Genomic DNA, 27,894 nt, shown 5'->3' on the forward strand with positions numbered 1-27,894 from the left:
CATCTTTTTAAGTGGGAGAACTTGCACAATTGGTGACTGACTAAATACTTTTTTGCCCCACTGTACCTTCTATCTCGGAGCACATTATAGCGAGTCGTGATGAACTAATATTTCATCCAGATATCTGTACTGTAAGAAGTACAGTATGTTTGTCTTTCCTGTATAAATCTGTTTAAATGTTTAAACATCGCTACTGATTTGTGTATATTTAAAGTGTATGTAATGCCTTATTGTAATGCTTTTAAAATGAATATATATCATGAGTAACAACCAAAATGAATTAATAAAGCAGGGGGGAAAATAATATACATTATTTTATTATCAAGCACAAAACTATCGATAAATCGTGGCTTCCGGATCCCAGAAAAAGGCAGCCTTGCCTCAGGGCTAATCTCGCATGACATCACACGTGGAACCCCGGTTATCCGGATCATTTCGGTTCATCTGACTCTGTGCTTGTTTACTCGCTGAAACTGGATATTGTTGTTGGAATCTTACAAAAATAACACTGGGAAAGCACCGAGTTGTGGTTGGATGTTCAAATTCATATACAACAAGCCATTCAGTTCACAAATTTCCGAGAAATGACACTAATCTAAAGCGACAGTGGGTGAGGTTTGTGCAAACAAAGCGGGCAGGTTTTGTGTCACCTACTAATAATAAATCTGATTCATCAAGTGTTCATCACCACCAGAACGACCACATGGGAATTATTGGAGCAAAAAAACTCAAAACATTTATTTAATAAATGACATTTGGACAGTTTGTCGATTCCCCTATTATCTCACACACACACACACACGCCGAGTGCACCAGACGTAGGATTATGAGCAACATTTACATGCTTGCGACATCTGATCTTATATCTGATGCACCTTAACAGGAAGAAAAACGCATGTGCGCAATTATCATTAATTATTAACTGAAACATGTTAAATGCTCTCAGATTGCAATATTGCAAGACTCGATTTGTTTTTAGTTTTGTTCAGAAAACATGATGAAAGGTAACCACTGTGTTCTGTACATCTCTCTCTCTCTACCTATTCATGTCTTGCATGCTACAGAGCTGTGAACCGAGTGAACTGGCAGTTTCTTGTCTTGGGAGCTCGAAAAGATAACCATTTACTCTGGAATATCCTTGATAATCATCTGCCCCTTCATCTGACATATAAGAATCCCAATCACTATCGGAATTCTCTCCAGAACGTGATTCCATATTGAGACTGGTCTAACCACTGCTGTGCATGGGAATGAAATTGATACCTGGATTGTTACACGCGTGACGTCACGCACCCCTTCAGGATCTTATTGATTATTGATTTTCCATTAATTTATGGCCTTTTGGATCAGCTGTGGTTTGAAAACACATGGTCAATCAGCATAATAATTGCTGCTTTGTACAAGGAAAAAAAGTGGGGTTTCGAGGCATTACATACCCTTTAAGCATTAATAAGCTGTTTAGTTCATTCAGGTGTCTTTAGAGTAGGAAAAACATGGATATATGCAGGATTAGGGAAACAAGAAACACTGATAAAGTATATTTACATGTTAAAAATATACAGTGGATATAAAAAGTATACACACCCTGTTAAAATGATAGGTTTTTCTGATGTAAAACAAATGAGACCGTGATAAATAATTTCAAAACTTTTCCCACCTTTAATGTGACCTATAACCTGTACAATTCAATTGAAAAACATAAAAAAAACATACAATAAGTTGGTTGCATAAGTGTGCACACCCTTAAAGTAATACTTTGTTGAAGCACCTTTTGATTTAATTACAGCATTCAGTCTTTTTGGGTTGGAGTCTATCAGCCTGCCACATCTAGACTTGGCAATATTTGCCCACTCTTCCTTGCAAAAGCGCTCCAGATCTGTCAGATTGCGAGGGCATGTCTTGTGTACAGCCCTCTTCAGGTCACCCCATAGATTTTCAATTGGATTTAAGTCTGGGCTCTGGCTGGGTCATTCCAAAACTTTTTTTGGGGTCACTGTTGTGCTGAAAGATGAAATTCCTCTTCATCTTCAGCTTTCTAGCAGACACCTGAAGGTTTTGGGCCAAAATTGACTGGTATTTAGAACTGTTCATAATTTCCTCTACCTTGACTAAAGCCCCTGTTCCAGCTGAAGAAAAACAACCCCAAAACATGATGCTGCCACCACCATGCTTCACCGTGGGTATGGTGTTCGTTTGGTGATGCACAGTGTTGTTTTTGCGCCAAACATCCCTTTTGGAATTGTGGCCAAAAAGTTCAACCTTGGTTTCATCAGACCATAACACATTTTCCCACATACTTTTGGGAGAGTTGATTATATATATTTTTTTGCAAAATTTAGCCGGGCCTGGATGATTTTCTTTGTAAGAAAAGGCTTCCAACTTGCGACCCTACCTCATAGTCCAGACATATGGAGACGACGGGAGATTGTTGTCACATGTAGTACACAACCAGTACTTGCCAGAAATTCCTGCAGCTCCTTCAGTGTTGCTGTCGGCCTCTTGGCAGCCTCCCTGACCAGTTTTCATCTTGTCTTTTCATCAATTTTGGAGGGACGTCCAGTTCTCTGTAATGTCACTGTTGTCCCATATTTTCTCCACTTCTTGATGACTGTCTTCACTGTGCTCCATGGTATATCTAATGCAGTGGAATTTTTTTTGTACCCTTCTCCTGACTGATACCTTTCAACAATGAGATCCCTTTGATGCTTTGTAAGCTCTCTGTGAACGCTGGCTTTTGCTGGAGGAGGCAACTGAGTAAATGTCTGAACTTTATTTGAGGTTAATCAGAGTCGTTTTAATTGATGGCAGGTGTGAACCCAAAAAGACTGAATGCTGTAATTAAATCAAAAGGTGCTTCAACAAAGTATTAGTTTAAGGGTGTGCACACTTATGGAACCAGCTTATTGTATGTTTTTTATTTTTATGTTTTTCCCTCTAACAGATGTGTTTGTTTTTCAGTTGAATTGTACAGGTTATAGGTCACATTAAAGGTGGGAAAAGTTTTGAAATTATTTATCGTGGTCTCATTGTTTATTACATCAGAAAAAAAAATTTAACGGGGTGTGTACACTTTTTATATCCACTGTACGTATATGATTTCATTACCAATAACAGACTGAACTGTCTCCGTTTTGGCAGTTAAAATTATTAATAGGTTTATTATTCTAATCTTGCATTATTTCTACTCTTAAAGTACATATTCTGGACCAAGTTCATTTTTTTTTAAATCTGAAAGAATGTCCCTTTACACACTCATCCAGAAGGGTAATTTTGCACAAGGCCATCTGTCTACAGCAGAAAAAAATAAAATAACAAAACGCATCTGGAAAAATCCCAAGGGAGTCTGGAGCCAGATTCATGACATTACCTGCAGAAGCGCCAGCAGGCTGCGCAAGCTTTGCGCAGTTTCAGTGCACAGCCTGTGTAGGCCAAGCGCTCCCATTTCTCTCTCATTGTCTGGTCTTTTGGAAAACGATGAGTACTAATCCCATCAAGATTGGTGTTGCTACACCCTCCTACGATACATCTGTTAACCATTTAAATAATTACATCATAACGAAGAAATTTGCAGAAAACCACCAGGTCGTTTTCTCATAAACAAACCAGCGCTGACGTAGGATTCAGAAGGAGGCGTCCCGCACGTGACGTCACAAAGATTTCAGCTGAATTTTTCTGGTATTGCGCAAGGTAAAAAAATTGCAGAGAATGCAGAATGTTACAGATATTTGACCAAAGTTTAATATAAAACAGGAGAATTACATTGATCTTGCTCCTGAATTTACCTGTGATATGCACTTTAAATACGTGCATTTCTTTTGTCCCTCCAAAGTAAAGGACAGTAAGATGGAGGATGATTAAATGTAAATGAAGTCCCACACACAGTGCGTTTACATGCACATCCAAATCGAGCTACTGTCGGTAATCGAGCTAAGGGTCCCAGCAGGGGTGCCAGAGAAATTCAATCCTACATGCACACAAGGAAATCGAGCTATTGTGTGAGGTACATTCAGTGCGTTTACATGCACATAGAGAGAATCGAATTTCTGCCGTTGCTCGACTGAAATCGAAGTTCAAAATGCCATGTATACACCTTAATTTGGCTGAAATTGAACCGAACTTGATTTCTCGGACTCGAGCTACACGACCTAGATTATGCGATTTCTGCCGAGCTACTTAGTGCATGTATACCCTATTGAGCTACGTATTCGAGCTACTTACTTCAGCACTGCCCCTTCTGGAAGTGACGAGTGACGAAACCACAAGCGGGAAACACAACAGCCTTGGTTGGCATGACAACGGCATGAATCTTTTCTTTTTGTGGCATTGTTTGCACTGTTAAAATTTAGCTCACTTACTGTATCACCAAATACATCTGTACATCTGTTGCATGGCTGTGAATTGTGTACATAAACAAGTCACTGTATTTGTGTGTGTGTGTATATATATATATGTCCAACATCTGAAGAATGTCAATAAAAACAAAACAGTTGAACTTTTTGTGTGTTTATTAAGACATGTTAAATTGTAAGCAAAAAAAAAAATTTTTTGTAAGCAAAAAATGGACTTTAGAAAAATATACAATTGTGCAAAATAAGTTGTCTTACAAAACAGTGGTCTGCGCAGGACAGTTTGTAGCCATACAGTCTGTTAGAGCAAGCCTAACAGCTTGAGCACGGAACTTGTGAACACGGAACTGCCAGTGTTGCCAGACTGGGCGGTGTTAAGTGCATTTCGGCAGATTTGAATATGTTTTGGGCTGGAAAACGTCAGCAGTATCTGGCAACACTGCTGATAACTTTGTTTATACTCTTGAATAGCTCTTCTTCATGACGACAACCGGAAGTGTACCAACACGATGGGGCGTGTAGCGCCACCTGTGGCTCGGGTGCACAATGTACTTCACACAATAGCTTGATTTCCTTGTGTGCATGTAGGATTGAATTTCTCTGGCACCCCTGCTGGGACCCTTAGCTCGATTACCGACAGTAGCTCGATTTGGATGTGCATGTAAACGCACTGATTGTGCACCCGAGCCACAGGTGGCGCTACACGCCCCATCGTGTTGGTACACTTCCGGTTGTCGTCATGAAGAAGAGCTATTCAAGAGTATAAACAAAGTCATAATCAGCGTCATGGAGATGAATGGCCCATTAAGAGCACTTTGTGCACATTAACACCTGGAGGATGAGAGTGAGCTGCGTGAACTTTCCTGCTATAAACTCGTCTGTCTCTGTGGTTCTCCTCATTGCAGTAACTGTGTACACACCGCTGTAAGATGAGTGCATGTGAAGCCTGCAGGAAAACAGAGACACATGGTGTCATGCCGCATAGGTAGACCTCCACAAGAAACACACTTGACCCATAGTAATATTATTTTGTTGTGTGTGCATGTCTATGCTCCTCCATCCTACAGATTCCCTCAGGAAGAGAAGCAGCTCCAGTTCTGGATCTCCAGCATGGGGACAGCTGCAGGATGGAGCCCCTCAGAGTCTGCGCTGTTATGCTCAGATCATTTCACCTCCAACTGCTTCAACACTTCAGGACATTTACACCCTAACGCTGTCCCCTCTGTGTTTCAGTTCATGGTAGGTCTTCATTTTAGACTTTATTTCAAGGGTTATTAAATGTTTTGCAGACAGGGGGCCCTTGCTCAAACAGATATTCACCTGTTGGCATACGAGTCGGGTGGTCGGTATCAGCCGATCATCAAGTAATACATTCTGAAATTCTATAGTAAATAAAAGATAGGAAGACAATGCTGATTTTCACAAAATTAATTTATTAAACAAACAAATCTTGGTGGCGGCACGGTGGTGTAGTGGTTAGCGCTGTCGCCTCACAGCAAGAAGGTCCGGGTTCGAGCCCCGTGGCCGGCGAGGGCCTTTCTGTGTGGAGTTTGCATGTTCTCCCCGTGTCCGCGTGGGTTTCCTCCGGGTGCTCCAGTTTCCCCCACAGTCCAAAGATATGTGGGTTAGGTTAACTGGTGACTCTAAATTGACCGTAGGTGTGAATGGTTGTCTGTGTCTATGTGTCAGCCCTGTGATGACCTGGCGACTTGTCCAGGGTGTACCCTGCCTTTCGCCCATAGTCAGCTGGGATAGGCTCCAGCTTGCCTGCGACCTTGTAGGACAGGATAAAGCGGCTAGAGATAATGAGATGAGATGAGACAAATCTTGGTGGTGTTTAATTTTCTTGTGCAATGAATGAAGTTGCTTTGCCTTGTCAGCACCGAATGCAGAGATTAAACATCCGCTCTACTCACTTGACAACCTCAGCCCCTGTTGTGTTGGGACAGTAAGTGAGCTAACTTGGCTATATATCAACAAGCTTTTGGTCTTTACAAATAAGCCAGTTGTTCTGTGAGCAAAAATACCGTACTTGATCCTTTGACCAAGAGTCTGGCCATTCATGTTGAAGGAGGTTATTGTTAATGTCGCAGTTGGCTGGAGTATCAGTAGCAACAGGCTCTTCGCTGCTAGCAGACGTGCTAGTGTGAGCTTGCTGCTCCCCACCTGCATTTTCTGCCACGGTAGAATTTGACTGTAGAAGAACTGCGTCATCATCCGACTCCGTTTCGACTCTCATTCTCTTTGTGCCCTTTTGTAGTCATGCCAACATTACTGTCCTGTTTTTGCTTCTTTGTTTTTCCCATTTATTGCTTCCGACTTCTCTGTGAACAAGCGAGTCAGCGTCGCGTAGTCCCGCAAGTGTCGCATAGTGCACCCTGGGTAATGTAGTTTAAATGTCATAATGAATCGCCAAGAGACACTCTGATATGGAGAGGACAGGAAAGGGTACTGTGAGCTTGTGACAAGTCCTGGTACGCCAGGGGTTAAAATCTAAAAGTGGCAGTACTGGGTACCGGTGCGTACCGGCCAACTTAAAGCACTGCTCATCGATAATATTCTGCCTATTAGTGGAGTCATACATCTTTTTATTTCCGTTTTATTGGTTTCCAACAATAAAACACCTCAGATCCACTTAGACATCATAACATAAGACCATGCCATCTTGCTTGGTTATTTTTATTGAAGATTTTGATCCAATTAATTCAGTCAAGATTCAAGAGCGCTTTATTGTCAATACGTCCATATACAAGTATACAATGCATTGAAATACAATTTTTTTTCAGGCTCACCATGGTGCATTTATAGAGAAAATAGATTACAAAACAAGGTATATAAATCAAATATACCACGCACTGAGAGACTCCGATTGAAATTATGGATTCTCTGAGGTGACTGGCATAGTACTATTTTGTGAGGGACGCAGCCATGAAGAAAATAGTACTATACCAGTCACCGAAGAGAAGCCATAATTTCAACCACAGCCTCTCAGTGCATGGTATATTTGATTTACATCCCTCATCAAAAAATTCCAAACTATAAGTGTTAAGATTGAACCTCGGCATAATCTCACTGGAGGCAGCCAATGTTTGTTGTTTACATCGGAGCAACCTTCGACCTGCACATGTGCAATATACCGTGTTATCCCCTGCCTCTCTAGGCATGATCATGATATGTAGATCTACACGCATAGAAATGTGACTCAAGTCAGCCGTATAGCTTGAAATTGTGACGTCCGTTCATGGTATATCCAGGATATATCATAACTGACTCACACCATATTCTGTCTTTTTTTTTTTTAAATTTTGGACGTTATGAGATACATTGCTTAATCAATGGTGGAATTATTATGGCATGTAAGCCATCCTTGGCCATTCCCTGCAAGGGAATTTTTTTAATGAAGGATATAAAAATGACTATCTAAGCAGACGTTTCTAAAACACCTAGTGATTTAAACATATAGCTATCCAAGTACAATAAACAACATAAATGACAAAGACAAAGTAAAGTGGCATTGTGCATTTGTATGCAAATGTTCATTTTGGTGCAAAAATACAAGAGAACGCAGTTCAGTTTGAAGACTTCAAGTCTTACCAGGATATGACAATAAGACAAGTGCAAAGTGAGCATTGTGCATGTGTGAGAAAACTGTAGTTTTAGTTAGAACTGTTAGTTCTTCGGGGGTAACAGTGATTTGAGGACTCTGACTGACTGCCTAGGGGAAGAAGCTGTTGCAGTGTCTGGCAGTGACGGTTTGGATGCTACGGTACCTTCTGCCAGACGGCAGGAGAGACAGAAAGAACAGCGCATGTGATGAGTGGGACTTGTCCTGCACTATGCTGTTGGCACAGAGGATGATGTGCTTCTTATGGAGTTGGGAGATGGGTGGGAGAGGAACCCTGATGATCTGCTGTGCCATTCTCACTATCCACTGCAGGGACTTTGGTTCAGCGACGTTGCAGTTCCTGAACCAGACAGTGATGTAACGGCACAGAACACACACAATGATCCCTCGGTAGAAGGATGTGAAGATGGGAGGAGGGAGGCTGGCCGTTTTCAGTTTTTGCAGAAAGTGTAGACACTGTTGAGCTTTCTTGGTGATGGCAGTGGTGTTCAGGGTCCAGGAGAGGTTGCCTTCCATGTGCACTCCCAGGAACCTCGCATTGCTGACTGCTTCAACTGTAGAGCTGATGATGTGTAGTGGGGAGTGAGCAGCAGGATTCTTCCTGAAGTCAACAACCATCTCTTTCGGTCTTCTCAACATTAAGAGTCAGGTTGTTGACCCTGAGTCACCAGTTAACCCTCTGGGGTCGAGAGCTTCACTGGTGAAGCTCGACAGGTTTAGATGAGTAGGTCATGTATTTAGATAAATATCTTCGTGAGTTTATCATACAAGCATGATAAACATATCGACAGAAACTTTATAGCTTCCTATGTGCCCACTGCCAAATAATATTATAGTTTTTAAATTACCTAAATTAGATGAAACATAAAACTTGTCACCTTACTCAGTCACACCGGAGTTGGAGCGCAGAGCGCTCACTTACACGTTCATAAAAGACTATTCACATGGTACGGCATGATAATCACTTGCACTCTTTTGGTTTCAATTGGTTTCTCTTTCGCGGTGGGAACACCCACCGTAAACAAGATAAAATCTATCAGACATGGTTTAGGCTATTTGGAGGTAAAACTTGTTGCGAAATTGGCATGCGGATTTTATGCACTTCGGATGATTCAGGACAATGATTCAATTCATGATTCAGGACAGTGATTCAATTTCAGGACAGCAAATCAATGCATGATTCAATTCATGATTCAGGACAGCTATTCAATTCAATCTTGAGAACTGTGACACTGATGATGAGCGGTGCCTTTTTTTTTTTTTAACTTTGACTAGATCCAGCTGAAGATCAGCTTGAGTAAGTGTAAATATTTCTTCCATTTCTGATGAGTGTATCGGCTGATATGCATGCGCTGTTGTGCATACACAGAAAAAATGACTGAGCAATTTTTTCTAGAGTTGAAAGTATTTTCCTCAAAAATAGTTAATTTTGCTCTATTTTGAGTTTAGAGAGTAAAATTTGGAGTTGGAGTGGGAGCAAAATTACAGAGTAATTGTGTGACAGAGTAACAGAGTTGCATGTGGCTCTGAACTAAGTAAAATAGTACAAGAGTGAATTTCAAGACATACTGAATAGAGTCAAATACCAGGTAAATGAAGATGTTGTAAAAAGCAGTTTTAGAACTGTGTTGGAATGTGTGAAAAAAAACATTACCTTACCCACTGTGACTTAACCTGATGGGATTAAGAGTTAATCTGATGGGATTAAGAGTTTGCAGTGGGAGGGGTTTTCACTCTTCTCATTGAATGGAATGGAAATTTTTTACCCTTCTCATTGAATATCCCTCTCACTGCCAACCATTTATCCCAGAACAATAGGACATATTTTTTGATGGCCAGTTAATTGTCCAAATCAAATCAATGGAGCAGATTTAAGTTTTTGTGCTTGATACATTCCTAAGATTGAACAAAATCACCATAGGTGACCAAAATGGTTCGACACAATGGGTAAGGTAATATTTTTTCACACATTCCAACACAGTTCTAAAACTGCTTTTTAGAACATCTTCATTTATCTGTTTTTTTAAAATACAATCATGACATACATACTGCATAGATATTATTGTAGCTGAATTTGTGCTGAATACAAAAAAGTCATAGGACTTTGAAAATACTGCTTAGATTTGTTGAAATTGACAAAATCAAAGCATGCCGAAATCATTAGCGTGCCAGAAAATACCCTCAGACCTCAGAGGGTTAAACTACACAAACTCAATAAATAGAATTGTTATATGTCTATGTTGTGATTATCACCATTATAACACAGACTCTTTGGCTGTGGATCACAGACCCCAGTTTGTGAACTGCTACAGCATTACTGAAAGTTTTCCTTAATACTGAGGGTGTACAAAAGAGGTTATGGACATGAATGAGACAAACAATACGAACAATGAAATATTCTGAAGAATACACTTGGATTGTGGGTGGTAGAAATGGGCAACTGGACTTGCTTGAAGATTCTTGAAAACGTTTCACCTCTCGTCCAAAAGGCTTCCTCAGTTCTGTCTGACTAATAGGGAGTATCAGATATTTATCCTCTCCTGGATCAGAATCAGAATTCTGAAGATCCAGGAGAGGATAAATATCTGATACTCCCTATTAGTCAGACAGAACTGAGGAAGCCTTTTGGATGAGAGGTGAAACGTTTTCAAGAATCTTCAAGCAAGTCCAGTTGCCCATTTCTACCACCCACAGTTTACTATGACCTGGATGATTGAGAATCTTCACAGACAAATACACTTGGATGAAATTTATTAATTTTTTTTTTACTCGTCTAGTCTTCTTCCGCTTTATCCGGTGCCGGGTTGCGGAGGCAGCAGTCTAAGCATGGAAGCCCAAACTTCCCTTTCCCCAGACACCTCAGCCAGCTCCTCAGGAAGAACACCAAGGCATTCCCAGGCCAGCCGAGAGACATAGTCCCTCCAGCGTGTCCCCAGGGCCTCCTCCCGGGGGGACATGCCTGGAACACCTCCCCAGGGAGGCGTCCAGGAGGCATCCGAAAAAGATGCCCGAGCCACCTCAGCTGATTCCTCTCGATGTGGAGGAGCAGCGGCTCTACTCTGAGCTCCTCCTGAGTGACTGTGCTTCTCACCCTATCTCTAAGGGAGCGCCCAGCCACCCTGCGAAGGAAACCCATTTCGGCCGCTTGTATCCGTGATCTTGTTCTTTCGGTCATTACCCAAAGCTCATGACCATAGGTGAGAGTCGGAATGTAGATCGACCGGTAAATTGAGAGCTTCACCTTTTGGCTCAGCTCCTTCACCACGACGGACCGGTAAAGCGACCGCATCACTGCGGAGGCTGCACCGATCCGCCTGTCGATCTCACGCTCCATCCTTCCCTCACTCGTGAACAAGATCCCGAGATACTTAAACAACTCCACTTGAGGCAGGACTTCTCCACCAACCTGGAGAGGGCAAGCCACCCTTTTCTGGTCGAGAACCATGGCCTCGGACTTGGAGGTGCTGATTCTCATCCCAGCCGCTTCACACTTGACTGCAAACTGCCCCAGTGCATGCTGAAGGTCCTGGTTTGAAGAAGCCAACAGGACAACATCATCCGCAAAAAGCAGAGATGAAATCCTGTGGTTCCCAAACAGGATTCCTTCCGGCCCCTGGCTGCGCCTAGAAATTCTGTCCATAAAAATTATGAACAGAACCAGTGACAAAGGGCAGCCCTGCCGGAGTCCAACATGCACTGGGAACAGGTCTGACTTACTGCTGGCAATGTGAACCAGACTCCTGCTCCGTTTGTACAGGGACCAGACAGCCCTTAGCAAAGAGCCCCGAACCCCATACTCCCGAAGCACCCCCCCACAGAATACCATGAGGGACACGGTTGAATGCCTTCTCCAGACCCACAAAGCACATGTGGACTGGTTGGGCAAACTCTCATGAACCCTCAAGCACCCTATGAAGGGTATAGAGCTGGTCCAGTGATCCGCAACCAGGATGAAAACCGCATTGTTCCTCCTGGATCCGAGGTTCGACTATTGGTTGAATTCTCCTCTCCAGTACCCTGGAGTAAACCTTCCCTGGGAGGCTGAGAAGTGTGATTCCCCTATAATTGGAGCACACTCTCTGGTCCCCTTTCTTAAAAAGAGGGACCACCACCCCAGTCTGCCACTCCAGAGGCACTGTCCCCAACCGCCACGCGATGTTGCAGAGGCCTGTCAACCAAGACAGCCCCACAACATCCAGAGACTTGAGATACTCAGGGCGGATCTCATCCACCCCCGGTGCCTTGCCACTGAGGAGCTTGCAAACCACCTCAGTGACCAGCTTGGGTAATGGACGAGTCCACCTCTGAGTCATCAACCTCAGTCTCCTCAATGGAAGACATGACGGTGGGATTGAGGAGATCCTCAAAGTATTCCTTCCACCGCCCGACAATGTCCCCAGTCGAGGTCAACAGCTCCCCACCCGCATTGTAAACAGTGTTGGCAGAGTACTGCTTCCCCCTCCTGAGCTGCCGGACGGTTTGCCAGAATTTCTTTGAGGCCGACCGATAGTCCTTCTCCATGGCCTCCCCGAACTCCTCCCAGTTCCGAGTTTTTGCCTCCGCAACTGCCCGAGCTGTGGCATGCCTGGCCTGCCGATACCCATCAGCTGTCTCAGGAGTCCCGGAGGTCAACATGGCCCGATAGGACTCCTTCTTCAGTTTGACGGCATCCCTTACTTCTGGCGTCCACCACCGGGTTTGGGGATTGCCGCCACGACAGGCACCGGAGACCTTGCGGCCACAGCTCCAAACAGCTGCATCCACAATGGAGGTAGAGAACATGGTCCACTCAGACTCAATGTCCCCCGCCTCCCTCAGAAGCTGGGAAAAGCTCTCCCGGAGGTGGGAGTTAAAGACCCCCCCCGACAGAGTGCTCAGCCAGACGTTCCCAGCAGACCCTCACCATACGTTTGGGCCTGCCAGGTCTGTCCAGCTTCCTCCTCCGCCAGCGGATCCAACTCACCACCAGGTGGTGATCAGTTGACAGCTCAGCCCCTCTCTTCACCCGAGTGTCCAAGACATAGGGCCGGAGATCAGATGAAACGACAACAAAGTCTATCATTGACCTCCGACCTAAGGTGTCCTGGTGCCATGTGCACTTATGGACACCCCTATGCTCGAACATGGTGTTTGTTGTGTTATGGTTATGCTTTTTTTTTTACATTGATGTTAAAACTCTGTGGTCTCAAACGCTACTTAGATGTACTTTTCCTTGCAGTTGGGGTGGTACTCTCAAGTGCATACTGTCTATACCTTTAGTATATTTTACCAAGAAAGGCACATTTAGCGAACCATTAAAGCTAATTATATACCTTAAATCAATGTTTCTCAACCACACCGCAATTTTTTTCCAAGTTGAAGACAATTTTTCCTCATAGTAGAGTACAATTGCTGGGCTTCATTCAATGTCACATCCGCCTCATTAAGCTACGGTCACACTACAGCTTGTGATGCTTTGTGATGGGTTGTCAATGAAAATGAGGCATTCTGGTGCCGATGCATGGCGATATACAGGTGAGCTAAAAGTTGTGGGCACACAGCATGCGAACACTTGACTGTCACACCTCTGCGCACTTGAGCCTGGCACAGTTCGAGTGGCCGTGCTCGCTCACAGAGTGCTTTGTGCGTGTGCTTGGGACCCAGTCATTATGGGAAACACCCGATACTGATTTGAGCGCAATCAGCATGTGCAGATATGGACGCTGTTTTCAAAGAGGCTTTGCAAAGTATCATTATCATGGTCACGTTTGTTTCTAGCCATGTTTATAACACTGTTTAAATACTCTGCTTTATGATTCTGCCTTCTGTAAATATCACGCCTGCTAATGAACACTCTTCCTGCATTTAGAGCCATCTACCACCGTCTATCTTGTAGTGTCCTGACCCCCAGATCTTTAACCCAGCCACATATAAAAAGTTATATGCCTCCATGCTCTTCCAGGTTTTCACCTGTGTCCCCATGTAGAACAATGTCTGCAGCACCAGGTAGTTTGAGATATCGGGGAACTCAACAGATGGATAATTTTCAACTCGCAGGAAAAATCCTTCTTTGTTAGTGTTTAAGGATCTATCCCACTGAGTGGTTTCTATATCCGCTTCTTTTGAGTGTACTTCTTGGTTTTAATAACTTGCTTGTTTGCTGAACACAAACATGGCAGTAAGTTCTTGTGTAAATCAACTAGACTCCACTTTTGGATCATTAATCCCTTTTTTTTTTAAAAGATTTTTTTTGGGCTTTTTTCACCTTTATTGGATAGGACCGTGTAGAGACAGGACAGGAAATGAGTGGGAGAGAGAGACGGGGAGGCATCGGGAAATGACCTCGGGTCAGAATCGAACTCGGGTCCCCGGGTTTATGGTATGGTGCCTTAGCCACCTGAGCCACGACACCCCCCATTGGAAATGGAACTGGTTTTTCTGGCCCCAGAGCCAGTTCTTTGTCAGTGGAAACAGAAAACCTGGTTCCAAACTAAGCACTGGCCCCGAACCAGCCCTGGAACTGCTTTGGTGGAAAAGGGGCAATAGAGACCGTGTCTGTTCCCCGAGCTAAACAAAAAGGTAGAAATATTCAGAGAGTTTGTTCCAGTAACCTAATCAATATAAAATTAGATCATACTGACTGTACAGCTGCTGCCAGCACCTTTGATCTAAAGGTGGGGCTATTAAATATTAGATCTCTTACATCTAAAGTACTAATGGTTAATGAACTCATTACTGATCAGGAGTTTAATGTACTCTGTTTAACTGAAACATGGATTAAACCAAATGAATATATAGTATTAAATGAAGCGAGTCCTCCTGGATACAGTTATATACACCAGCCTTGTCTAACTGGCAGAGGAGGAGGTGTTGCGGTTATTTATAATGATTATCTAGGTGTAACACAAAAACCTGGTTATAAATTTAATACATTTGAAGTTCTTCATACTCATATAATGTACGTAGCCTCGAAAAATAGGTCTACCCAGTTAATTCCGTTACTTATTATTTACAGGCCCCCAGGGCCATAGTCTGAGTTTCTTTCTGAATTTGCAGATTTTATCTCAGATCTGGTTATTTCCTTAGACAAAGCTTTAGTTGTCAGAGATTTTAATATTCACTTCGATAACCCAGAAGACCCTTTGAAAACAGCGTTTGTGTCCATTTTAGATTCAGTAGGGATTAACCCTTTGATGCAAAACATATGCACACCCCTTCTCATGCACAACATGGTTCAAAAATGACCCGCATTCATTTTCCAGGTTATTTCATGCTGACTGAGTTTTTCTTTGCTCCATCTCATCTCATCTCATTATCTGTAGCCGCTTTATCCTGTTCTACAGGGTCGCAGGCAAGCTGGAGCCTATCCCAGCTGACTACGGGCGAAAGGCGGGGTACACCCTGGACAAGTCGCCAGGTCATCACAGGGCTGACACATAGACACAGACAACCATTCACACTCACACCTACGGTCAATTTAGAGTCACCAGTTAACCTAACCTGCATGTCTTTGGACTGTGGGGGAAACCGGAGCACCCGGAGGAAACCCACGCGGCCACGGGGAGAACATGCAAACTCCGCACAGAAAGGCCCTCGCCGGCCACAGGGCTCGAACCCGGACCGTCTTGCTGTGAGGCAACAGCGCTAACCACTACACCACCGTGCCACCCTTTGCTCTATCTTTTGAAATCAATTTATTTTATGATTGAATATTCCAAGTATTCTTTAAATATCTTGTTTTTAATTACCACAAATCATTAATTTAATTTTTTCTTTCCTACTTTATGAACAAAAATACTTTTTATATTATTACACATGGGTCATCCAAGTGTGATTTAAAATTAAATGTCTTAATACTATAATAATAATTTGTTTCAAGTAATTACTTTAGCAGTGAATGGGGCCAGTTATTTATTTATTAACTATGTAGTTAGCTAAGCCAACTACAATAAAATTAGCTAAATAAAGTAGAATATGTCAACAGCTCGGTAGCTAATAGTAATTACCGTAAAATACCAAATAATAGCCGAGTTCCAATTAACCGCCGAGTTCCCTTTAACGGCCGGGTGTACGCGTGTGTTGTGACAAATAAAGGCCGGTTCCGAATACTCGCCGGGGTCTAAAAAAAAAAAAAAGCGTCCGAACGTTCTATCTAGAATCTTGAGGCCCAGCACTTTTCTGGTTTTCTGGTGTTTAAACGATTTTGCATTGCATAGTTTTCTACCGAAACAATATGAATGAATGAATGAATGAATGAAATTATTTCTATAATACTGTTTACAACATTTTGTTACGTGATAATAAACATGCCATTTCAATGTTATAATCTTGGTCTACCGTAATATTTCTTGAGGAATGCAACTCCGTAACTTTTGACAGATGTCTTAGCCACCCCTTTGGGTATACCCAACGAAAGCCAGCGTGTGTGGTGACATTGAGGACTGCGGGTTTCCAAGGTTGGACTGCTGCTTCTGTTAAACGACCTAAATTGCCGAATGCATGCGTCAAAGCACACACTGAGTTTTATTAAAGACCTTATACCATTTCACTTGCCCTTACCCATTCGGATCTGGAAGACGCTTTACAAAAAAGGTGAGAGCGTTCTAACATGCATTTCAGTCTGCTCGCGGCCAATCTAATCCAAGGGGCCTTTTCAACAAGTAATCTGTCGTGCAAGTTGGGCAGAAGCACGCGTCAGGCAGGCAACATGTAGGCCAACAAGTCAGTAACCTATTCAACTAACTTTCATCCGAACTTTAAGTTTTCTACGGGGTCGAGCCACCGTACCAACTCACTCGGGGAATAGGCTCATATCCGCCAAATAGGGAGACGTCTTGGAGAGAAACGTGATGCAAGATGACAGTATGTAGCCACTGCAGGTCACTTATTTTTCAGCATAAGAAAAAACCCTTTGGTTTGACACTTCGCACCCTAATTATGTTGCTTCAACGTCGCGCCCTCCATGCAATTTCAGATTGACAGACATCGCGAAGCGCAAAGGGTGGAGGCTGCATGGGTGAGGGTGATAGCAAGTGACCATAACTTTGCAGAGTAATTAAATCACAGTGCTGCGCACAGACAATGGTGTGGTTTCTTGATTATTTTGTAAAGCATGCGCTTAACTAGTCATTAACAGGAAAAGGTGTGTGATTTATCCTTTATCCACCCCGACTGTGCCATGCGAAGATGCATTCTGCGTCTTCAAAATTCCCCGAAGTCGGCACCGTGCTATCTGTAATCTAACTCTAAACAAACTAAGTTATACTGGTTAAAAGTAGGCCTATCTGAGAATGATTTTTTTCCCCGTTTTGAGGTAGATTTTGGGGAAGGTGTTTGTGAAGAAGGAATTAATCGCCTGTTCCAAATAGCCGCCTAGTCTCTAATACGCGCCGGGTCTCTTACGTGATTCAGACAAATAATCGCCCGGGCTATTATTTGGTATTTTACGGTACTTGTAACTTTCTGACAAGTAATCTACTCACTCTCAAGGTAACCTAAACATCATCAATATTTTTCTAAGGTAATGTTAGAACAATTGAAAAACATTACTTCCATGTATTAGATGGGCAAAGGGCGCTGTGCTGTGCTGAGCTGTGAAATGTCTGACACAAGCACAATTCACAGTTCCCACCAAACGCTGTAGTAAATGCATGCGGGTCGTTTCTGACCTGTGTGTGTAAACTTGATGTAGAATTACAAAAGCTGTGCTTGTTCATAACTTAAGAAAGGAAAAATAAAAATGATTTGTGCTAAACAAAAACAAGATATTTACTGCATATTTAGAAAAGTAAATGACAAAATGAATTTATTTCAAAAGTATATCATAGAAATACTCAGCCATCCATGAAATAACCTGGAAAATGAATGCAGGTCGTTTTTGACCCATGTTGTGCATTAGAAGGGTAGTGATACAAAAAGGGTTTTTATTCAAAAAGAAAGGAAAAAATAAAATAAGGATGCATGATGATCAAAAACAAGTTAATTGAGGAATACCTTGAATACTGAATGATGGAATTAATGTATTGCAAAGATATAGAAGATAAAAACTCAGCCGGGTCACTTTTGACCCATGTTTTGCATCAAAGGGTTAATCAGAATGTCATAGGACCGACCCATAATGGTGGTCACACCCTCGATCTAATACGAACATTCAGGTTAAACGTAGAAAATATAGTCATACTTCCACAGTCTGAAGTTATCTCAGATCATTATCTCATCTCATTCAAACTATGTCTGAGTAATAATATATGCACCTCACCACGCTACTGTATTAAATGTACATTCGCATCAACTACTGCACAGAGCTTTATAAATGATCTCCCAGAGTTATCAACTTTGATTGGGTCACTGTCAGCCCCTGCAGAACTTGATCAGGCAACTGAATGCTTACAGTCAACATTCCGCCATACCTTAGATAATGTAGCTCCTCTTAAAAGGAAAATGGCCAGAGACAAAAAATTAGCACCCTGGTATAATGACACTCGCACATTAAAACAGACCACTCGAAAATTGGAACGTAAATGGCGTCAAACAAAATTGGTAGTGTTCAAATTAGCGTGGAAGGAGAGCTTCGTGAAGTATAGAAAAGCTCTTAGTGCTGCGAGATCATCATATCTCTCCTCACTAATAGAAGATAACAAAAATAATCCTAGATTCCTATTTAATACTGTAGCAAAATTAACCAGGAATAAGTCCACTATCGACACATGCATACCTGTAGTACAGTGGGGCAAAAAAGTATTTAGTCAGTCCCCAATTGTGCAAGTTCTCCCACTTAAAAAGATGAGAGAGGCCTGTAATTTTCACCATAGGTATACCTCAACTATGAGAGACAAAATGAGAAAAAAAAATCCAGAAAATCACATTGTCTGATTTTTAAAGAATTTATTTGCAAATTATGGTGGAAAATAAGTATTTGGTCAATAACAAAAGTTCATCTCAATACTTTATCTACCCTTTGTTGGCAATGACAGAGGTCAAACTTTTTCTGTAAGTCTTCACAAGGTTTTCACACACTGTTGCTGGTATTTTGGCCCATTCCTCCATGCAGATCTCCTCTAGAGCAGTGATGTTTCGGGGCTGTCGCTGGGCAACACGGACTTTCAACCCCCTCCAAAGATTTTCTATGGGGTTGAGATCTGGAGACTGGCTAGGCCACTCCAGGACCTTGAAATGCTTCTTACGAAGCCACGCCTTCGTTGCCCGGGCGGTGTGTTTGGGATCATTGTCATGCTGAAAGACCCAGCCACGTTTCATCTTCAATGCCCTTGCTGATGGAAGGGGGTTTTCACTCAAAATCTCACGATACATGGCCCCATTCATTCTTTCCTTTACACAGATCAGTCATCCTGGTCCCTTTGCAGAAAAACAGCCCCAAAGCATGATGTTTCCACCCCCATGCTTCACAGTAGGTATGGTGTTCTTTGGATGCAACTCAGCATTCTTTCTCCTCCAAACACGACAAGTTGAGTTTTTACCAAAAAGTTATATTTTGGTTTCATCTGACCATATGACATTCTCCCAATCCTCTTCTGGATCATCCAGATGCTCTCTAGCAAACTTCAGACAGGCCTGGACATGTACTGGATTAAGCAGGGGGACACGTCTGGCACTGCAGGATTTGAGTCCCTGGCGGCGTAGTGTGTTACTGATGGTAGCCTTTGTTACTTTGGTCCCAGCTCTCTGCAGGTCATTCACTAGGTCCCCCCGTGTGGTTCTGGGATTTTTGCTCACCGTTCTTGTGATCATTTTGACCCCACGGGGTGAGATCTTGCGTGGAGCCCCAGATCGAGGGAGATTATCAGTGGCCTTGTATGTCTTCCATTTTCTAATAATTGCTCCCACAGTTGATTTCTTCACACCAAGCTGCTTACCTATTGCAGATTCAGTCTTCCCAGCCTGGTGCAAGTCTGCAATTTTGTTTCTAGTGTCCTTTGACAGCTCTTTGGTCTTGGCCATAGTGGAGTTTGGAGTGTGACTGTTTGAGGTTGTGGACAGGTGTCTTTTATACTGATAACGAGTTCAAACAGGTGCCATTAATACAGGTAACGAGTGGAGGACAGAGGAGCCTCTTAAAGAAGTTGTTACAGGTCTGTGAGAGCCAGAAATCTTGCTTGTTTGTAGGTGACCAAATACTTATTTTACCGAGGAATTTACCAATTAATTCATTAAAAATCATACAATGTGACTTCCTGGATTATTTCCCCCCCATTCTGTCTCTCATAGTTGAAGTGTACCTATGATGAAAATTACAGGCCTCTCTCATCTTTTTAAGTGGGAGAACTTGCACAATTGGTGGCTGACTAAATACTTTTTTGCCCCACTGTATGTAGTAGGAACGATTTCATGACTTTTTTTAATGACAAAATTGAGAATATCCGACAAAAAATTCAAACTACTAATTTAAGGACAGACAATGTAAGTGACCCTGTAGTTAACAATATAACTGTATCAGATCATCAATTAGAATGTTTTACTCCCCTAAAAGAAACTGAATTACTTTCATTAATCTCGGCATCAAAAGCCTCAATTTGTGTACTAGATCCCTTACCTACACGTCTATTCAAACAGATAATACCTGAAGTAATTGAACCACTTCTAAAAATAATAAATTCTTCTTTTAGGATTGGCCATGTACCCAAATCCTTTAAACTAGCAGTTATCAAACCCCTGATAAAAAAAAAAAAAACACTGACCTTGATCCCTGTCAGCTGTCCGATTATCGGCCAATATCAAACCTCCCCTTTATCTCCAAGATCCTTGAAAAAGCTGTGGCACAGCAGTTATGCTTATATTTACATAGGAATAACATCCATGAAATGTATCAGTCAGGATTTAGACCTAATCATAGCATAGAGACAGCTCTGGTTAAAGTAGTAAACGACCTACTGTTGGTGTCTGATCACGGCTGTGTCTCGCTGCTTGACCTTAGTGCAGCATTTGATACCATTGATCATTCCATTCTTCTGGATAGACTAGAAAATGTTGTGGGAGTTAAGGGAATGGCCCTCTCCTGGCTCAGGTCTTATTTAACTGATTGCTATCAGTATGTTGATATAAATGGTGATATTTCTAGACATACTGAGGTACAGTGGCGCTTGAAAGTTTGTGAACCCTTTAGAATTTTCTATATTTCTGCATAAATATGGCCTAAAACATCATCAGATTTTCACACAAGTCCTAAAAGTAGATAAAGAGAACCCAGTTAAACGAATGAGACAAAAATATTATACTTGGTCATTTATTTATTGAGGAAAATGATCCAATATTACACATCTGTGAGTGGCAAAAGTATGTGAACCTCTAGGATTAGCAGTTAATTTGAAGGTGAAATTAGAGTCAGGTGTTTTCAATCAATGGGATGACAATCAGGTGTGAGTGGGCACCCTGTTTTATTTAAAGAACAGGGATCTATCAAAGTCTGATCTTCACAACACGTTTGTGGAAGTGTATCATGGCACGAACAAAGGAGATGAGGACCTCAGAAAAAGCGTTGTTGATGCTCATCAGGCTGGAAAAGGTTACAAAACCATCTCTAAAGAGCTTGGACTCCACCAATCCACAGTCAGACAGATTGTGTACAAATGGAGGAAATTCAAGACCATTGTTACCCTCCTCAGGAGTGGTCGACCAACAAACATCACTCCAAGAGCAAGGCGTGTAATAGTCGGTGAGGTCACAAAGGACCCCAGGGTAACTTCTAAACAACTGAAGGCCTCTCTCACATTGGCTAATGTTAATGCTCATGAGTCCACTATCAGGAGAACACTGAACAACAATGGTGTGCATGGCAGGGTTGCAAGGAGAAAGCCACTGCTCTCCGAAAAGAACATTGCTGCTCATCTGCAGTTTGCTAAAGATCACTTGGACAAGCCAGAAGGCTATTGGAAAAATGTTTTGTGGACAGATGAGACCAAAATAGAACTTTTTGGTTTAAATGAGAAGCGTTATGTTTGGAGAAAGGAAAACAGTGCATTCCAGCATAAGAACTTTATCCCATCTGTGAAACATGGTGGTGGTAGTATCATGGTTTGGGCCTGTTTTGCTGCATCTGGGCCAGGACAGCTTGCCATCATTGATGGAACAATGAATTCTGAATTATACCAGCGGATTCTAAAGGAAAATGTCAGGACATCTGTCCATGAACTGAATGTCAAGAGAAGGTGGGTCATGCAGCAAGACAACAACCCTAAGCACACAAGTCGTTCTACCAAAGAATGGTTAAAGAAGAATAAAGTTAATGTTTCGGAATGGCCAAGTCAAAGTCCTGACCTTAATCCAATCGAAATGTTGTGGAAGGACCTGAAGCGAGCAGTTCATGTGAGGAAACCCACCAACATCCCAGAGTTGAAGCTGTTCTGTACGGAGGAATGGGCTAAAATTCCTCCAAGCCGGTGTGCAGGACTGATCAACAGTTACCGGAAACATTTAGTTGCAGTTATTGCTGCACAAGGGGGTCACACCAGATACTGAAAGCAAAGGTTCACATACTTTTGCCACTCACAAATATGCAATATTAGATCATTTTCCTCAATAAATAAATGAACAAGTATTATAATTTTTGTCTCATTTGTTTAACTGGGTTCTCTTTATCTACTTTTAGGACTTGTGTGAAAATCTGATGATGTTTTAGGTCATATTTATGCAGAAATATAGAAAATTCTAAAGGGTTCACAAACTTTCAAGCACCACTGTAAAGTTTGGTGTTCCACAAGGTTCTGTCTTGGGTCCACTGCTTTTTTCTTTATATATGTTACCTCTGGGTGATATTATTCGTAAACATTGTATTAGTTTCCACTGTTATGCTGATGACACAGTTGTATGTTTCTGCAAAACCTGATGAGAGACAACAGCTTAATAGAATTGAGGAATGCGTAAAGGACATTAGACACTGGATGCTTATTAATTTCCCTCTGACAAGACTGAAGTACTTGTACTAGGACCACATGCAGCTAGAAGTTTTCTGATTACACAGTAACTCTGGATGGCCTTTCTGTTTCTTCACGTGCAGCAGTAAAAGACCTCAGAGTAATTATTGACCCCAGTCTTTCATTCGAAACTCACATTGATAACATTACCTGGATAGCTTTCTTTCATCTCAGAAATATTGCTAAGATAAGAAATTTAATGTCACTACACGACGCAGAGAAACTAGTCCATGCTTTCGTTACCTCCAGGTTGGATGATTGTAATGCCTTACTGTCTGGATGTTCCAATAAGTGCATAAACAAGCTCCAGTTAGTTCAAAATGCAGCAGCAAGAGTTCTTACTAGAACTAGAAAATATGACCACATCACCCCTGTCTTATCCACACTGCACTGGCTCCCAATCAAATTTCGTATTGATTATAAAATACTACTTACTACTGCTTAGGCCTTTAAAGCACTGAATGGTCTCGCACCACAGAACCTGAGTGAACTTCTGCTCCTCTTTGACCCACCACGCCTACTTAGATCAAAAGGTGCAGGCTATCTGCTGGTACCTTGTATAGTGAAGGCTACATCAGGGGGCAGAGCCTTTTCTTACAAAGCCCCACAGTTATGGAACAGCCTTCCAAGTAATGTGCGGGAATCAGACACAGTCTCAGCATTTAAGTCTAGGCTGAAAACATATCCAGGGATGAGAATGAAAAATATTTAAAAAGTCTGAAAAAACCAGGGCGGGGCCCATGGCCCAAGGGGGCGGGGCCCATGGTCCGGGGCCCAGGGGTTCCAGGGGCTAATGATTTTTGGCTATTTTTTATTTATTTTTTTTTACCCCAAAACCATTAATTTTATCAGCAAAAAGTTGCAATGTATTTGGAAATAAATTCCCCTTCTTGGTGGACTACCAGGTGAAAATGATTAATATGGTACAAGAGACTTGTTTTATAATCAATTCACATTTGATGATTTCAAAAAATCAATGCACCTTTTAATATAAACGAGCTCTACAGTATTATATTTCTGCATTTTTGCTATTCATGTCTTTGAATACTCTAATCTTTTACAATGAAGTGCAAACCAGAAAAAAGTTCTGTCATAATTCTCTGAAGCTTTCTTCTAATGTTATCATGGTAGCAGGAGCTCTTGCATATTAAGCAGGCAACATTCAACATCACTCATCACTTCCCTTTCAACTGTTGTGTGTACTAACGAGGTTTTATCTGGACAGGATGTTGTGTAATGTAATGCATATGCCATACGGTCAATTTGAAGATCGAGATGGTGATTTTGAGTTAAAGAACAGGCATGTACAATTGGCATTACAAATTGGAAATTTTTTTTAAAATCAAAAACTATAAGTTCATCTCGGCCTAAACAAATGTGGGCAGACGCTCCCGCGCGGCACATCCCAGCAATTCCCCCCCATGAAATGAGCAATAAGTAGGAGAGTTATACACGGTATCATACCTAAAATTTTATCAGAAATATAGATATGATACTATGATTCTCCCCAACATGCTACATTAGACAAGCTAACCTCATTTATAAAAAGATACACACTTATATATGATGTGTATTTGATATATATGATGTATATTCATACATTGTTACTTTACGGAAATCTTCAATAAGTTTGGTCTTTTCATGACAGCCTGTTGTAGACCTATAATGCACATGAAATGACACTCCTCACCTCAACATGTCCTTTACAATCATTTAAGCCACCATGGGCAATGCTGAAATCACTGCTGCAAACAGTACATCGCGCGAAACTGTCATTATTTTCTACTCTTATTAGACAGGGAGATTCTTTTGTGTAATCTGAGCTGAAGTGGGTTTTGTACTTTCGTTTTTTGGGGCACGCGCTCTCTCTCTGCTATGCCGGTCGGTCCTCGAGAAAAGGGATAAAAGCCCGCCCACACTGAAAGCTGATTGGCTTATTTTGCTGAGTAACCCAATCAGGATGCTCTTTGTCTGGCATGCGCTACATGAACAGGCACACAGGCAGTGTTGCCACATTGGGTGGTTTTAAGTGCATTTTGGCGGGTTTTGAACATATTTTGAGATGGAAAACATCAGCAATATCTGGCAACACTGCACACAGTCTCCCTCGCGCATGCACATTCTAAGATGCGTGATGCAGACCTTAATGTTGCGCGCGCACGCTCTTGTCTGCGTTATAAGGTGACCACAGATCGTTAATCATACCCCCCCCCCCCCCCCCCGAAAATTTCTCAACGGATTTACATCGATCTCAAAAACGATCATTTTGGTCTGAAAAAGTCGGAAATCCGCCGATCGGCGGAAAATTCTCATCCCTGCATATCTGTTTAGTCAAGCCTTTTGTTAATGGTGTTTATGAGGTGAAGGTGTAGATCTGGAGGGTCCTCAGACATAGTGTTTTGGTAAACTGGGATGTATGGATGCTGCCAGTCTCCACTCGATTGCTCACTCGAGTTTGTTGACGGTGTAGTGGCTGGCTGCTTTATGTCCTGGGGCTCCCTCATGCCTGTGTTACCTTCTAGCTCTCCCCTTTTTTTTAACGATTTTTTTTGGGCTTTTTTCACCTTTATTGGATAGGACAGTGTAGAGACAGGAAATGAACGGGAGAGAGAGACGGGGAGGGATCGGGAAATGACCTCGGGTCGGAATCGAACCCGGGTCCCTGGATTTATGGTATGGCACCTTATCCACCTGAGCCACGACGGCCCAGCTCTCCCCTTTTAGTTATGCTGTCATAGTTAGTTGCTGGAGTCCCTGCTTGTACTCCATGCAATATGTATACTGTTCCTACTTATTCAGGTGACATCGGGCATACCTAACAACCTGTGTTTTCTCTCTCTTCCCCCCCCCCCAAAAAAAAAATCTGTCCCTCTGAGTTACGTGTCAGTCCTGGGATCAAGATGCTGACCTCCTCTGTTCCTCAGATCTGCCTGATCCATCCTGGTGCCCTGTGTCTGGTTGGAGTCTCATTGCATTGCTCCTGTGGAGGGCGGCCCCATGTGGACAGTTGGGGGTCACGCCTGGAGGACGCTCTGGACTCTTGCAGTGGTGCTTTTGTGGCTGGGGACTGCAGTTGACTTGCTTACTTTGGAACTGCGGTTGTCGTGAGCGGTTTTGCGCTTGGGTTTCCGTCGGTGGGGGGTTTATAGCATCAACGAAGCTGACTCTATGTTAGGACTGTTAATGTTAGTCATGCTGTCTGTTGTTGCCCAAATGAGGATGGGTTCCCTTTGGAGTCTGGTTCCTCTCGAGGTTTCTTCCTCATGTCGTCTGAGGGAGTTTTTCCTTGCCACCGTCGCCACAGGCTTGCTCATTGGGGATAGATTAGGGATAAAATTAGCTCATATTTTAAGTCGTTCAAATTCTGTAAAGCTGCTTTGCGACAATGTTTATTGTTAAAAGCGCTATACAAATAAACTTGACTTGACTAAAGTAGAAAAGATTGAGAACCCCTGCTTTAAATCACTTGGGGAAAACAAAAGTCTCAACTTAAACCCAAAATACAACACAATACCACAGTTTCAAAATTTTATGAGGCAGTGCCATGCCTGATGGAGCCAATAATAATAATAATAATAATAATAAATCAAATACATGTACACTCTTGAAAAGGATTTAAATAGTCTCCAAGTTTTAATTGGATAATTACAGGGTTTTAGCTACAAAAGGGTTCTACTTTCTGATTGAGAAACAGTTGTTAGTTTATACATAGAAAATTTATGCATCCCTCCAGTGGGACAGAAAGTTTGTTTTTTAATTTATTATTATATTTTTTAAAGTATGACACTTTTTCTTAACATTATCTAGAAATGCTTTTTAAGGTTAGCTTTTTGCACAAATACACTTACTAGCCAGCTTTATATCAAACATCAGCAAAAGTGTTCTGGCTAAACTGGTAACATGCATTTTTAAAAGTTTTATTTATTTATTTATTTTTTGCTGGAAGTATTTCACCGTAAAAAATCACTTCTGTTATTACTGTCATTATGCTGCTAAAAACTCGGCCTTAATTAAGGAGGTGTGATGAAATGGGTACAGACTCATTCTCATAATTCCAACTCTAGCTACTTTGGAGGTGTGTTTTACAAAGTGTTGTGGTAAACTGTTCAACGTCTTAGCAAGCACACTTGACCTTTATTTCCCATTAGTATGATGTAGGGGCTAAGTAAGGAATAAAATGTGACGTGCACACTTATCGACTGAGTGACATGGTGTGAGGAAGCCAAATTACGTTACCATGCTGTAGTTGATCATTTTCCTATAAATAATCCCCAAGTGTTTCACACCTCTTACACCACGGCAATTTGCTAAGAGTTAAATATGACCTTTTTTTTTTTTTTAAATAATCCATTTGTAGTAGTTATATTTCATGTCGTGGAACATCTGAAACAAGTTAGGTCCCATTATCACTTAAGTTCTAGCAGATATAAAGCATCATTTCATCACTCGTCTTCTTTTTCCCCCTTTCTTCAATCAATAATACCAAATATAGCCTGTCAAGTGACTGAAATTAAATGACAGACCAAAACATTTCAATGGCAAAGAAACAAATAAAAAAAAAAAGGTAACTTAATGGTTTATTAAAAAAAAAAAACAAAACACACACCCTAAAGATCTTGTAACAACCAACTTGCTGTATCTAGACATTTTTTTGTGTGACATTATATTAATCTTTTTCATGAATTACAGGAAGAAGCATCAGCTACACACCCAGAAACTTCAGAACACAAAATGTGTGATGGTTGTGAAAAACGTCTCCGCCTGATTGAAAAGTCATACAAACTAAAATTACTTTCAGCTCAACTGCAGGTGAAGAAATATGAAAAGGAGCTGAGTGAGCACTCCCGCAAGATGAGGAAGCTACAGAGAAAAATTACCGTTTTAGAGACTGCGATGAAGGTGACGAGCATGAGGAAGCCTGTGTCTACATCCTAAAGATCGGAATCTTCATCAGAGACCACCAGCCTGATGTAAAACTGTGTCCTGATCACAGAAGAGGCATATGACTGTTGTGAAC

The 27,894-nt window shown here is 41.9% G+C and overlaps 2 protein-coding genes across 5 annotated transcripts in view; one reads left to right on the plus strand and one right to left on the minus strand.

Annotated features, from left to right (window-relative positions):
- Positions 1–5,184: 5,184 nt before the first annotated feature.
- si:dkey-228b2.6 (uncharacterized protein LOC563918 homolog) lies at positions 5,185–27,812 on the plus strand. Its single transcript, XM_060934874.1, has 3 exons — positions 5,185–5,270; positions 5,414–5,585; positions 27,567–27,812. Exons 1-3 carry the CDS (start codon positions 5,185–5,187, stop codon positions 27,810–27,812), a joined length of 504 nt encoding a protein of 167 aa, XP_060790857.1.
- odf2a (outer dense fiber of sperm tails 2a) overlaps positions 5,275–27,894 on the minus strand; it is a 129,385-nt gene continuing 106,765 nt past the window's right edge. For 2 of the 4 annotated variants that reach the window (XR_009655752.1, XR_009655755.1), the window contains one exon: positions 27,512–27,860. The gene's annotated coding sequence lies outside the window, so the exon portion shown is untranslated. Of the gene's footprint in view, positions 5,293–27,511; positions 27,861–27,894 lie in introns of those variants that run through there. The other 2 variants (XR_009655753.1, XR_009655754.1) reach the window with 2 other exon arrangements.

Source organism: Neoarius graeffei, chromosome 12 (assembly GCF_027579695.1).
Source record: "Neoarius graeffei isolate fNeoGra1 chromosome 12, fNeoGra1.pri, whole genome shotgun sequence".
NCBI classification, from domain to species: Eukaryota; Metazoa; Chordata; class Actinopteri; order Siluriformes; family Ariidae; genus Neoarius; species Neoarius graeffei.

Excerpts from the sequence above, each read along its gene's own strand:
- si:dkey-228b2.6 (XM_060934874.1), top strand. The coding sequence starts at position 5,185 with ATGAGAGTGAGCTGCGTGAACTTTCCTGCTATAAACTCGTCTGTCTCT. Across the intron at positions 5,271-5,413 it reads GTAACTGTGTACACACCGCT|ATTCCCTCAGGAAGAGAAGC; the intron begins GTAAGATGAGTG and ends TCCATCCTACAG. Across the intron at positions 5,586-27,566 it reads CCTCTGTGTTTCAGTTCATG|GAAGAAGCATCAGCTACACA; the intron begins GTAGGTCTTCAT and ends CATGAATTACAG.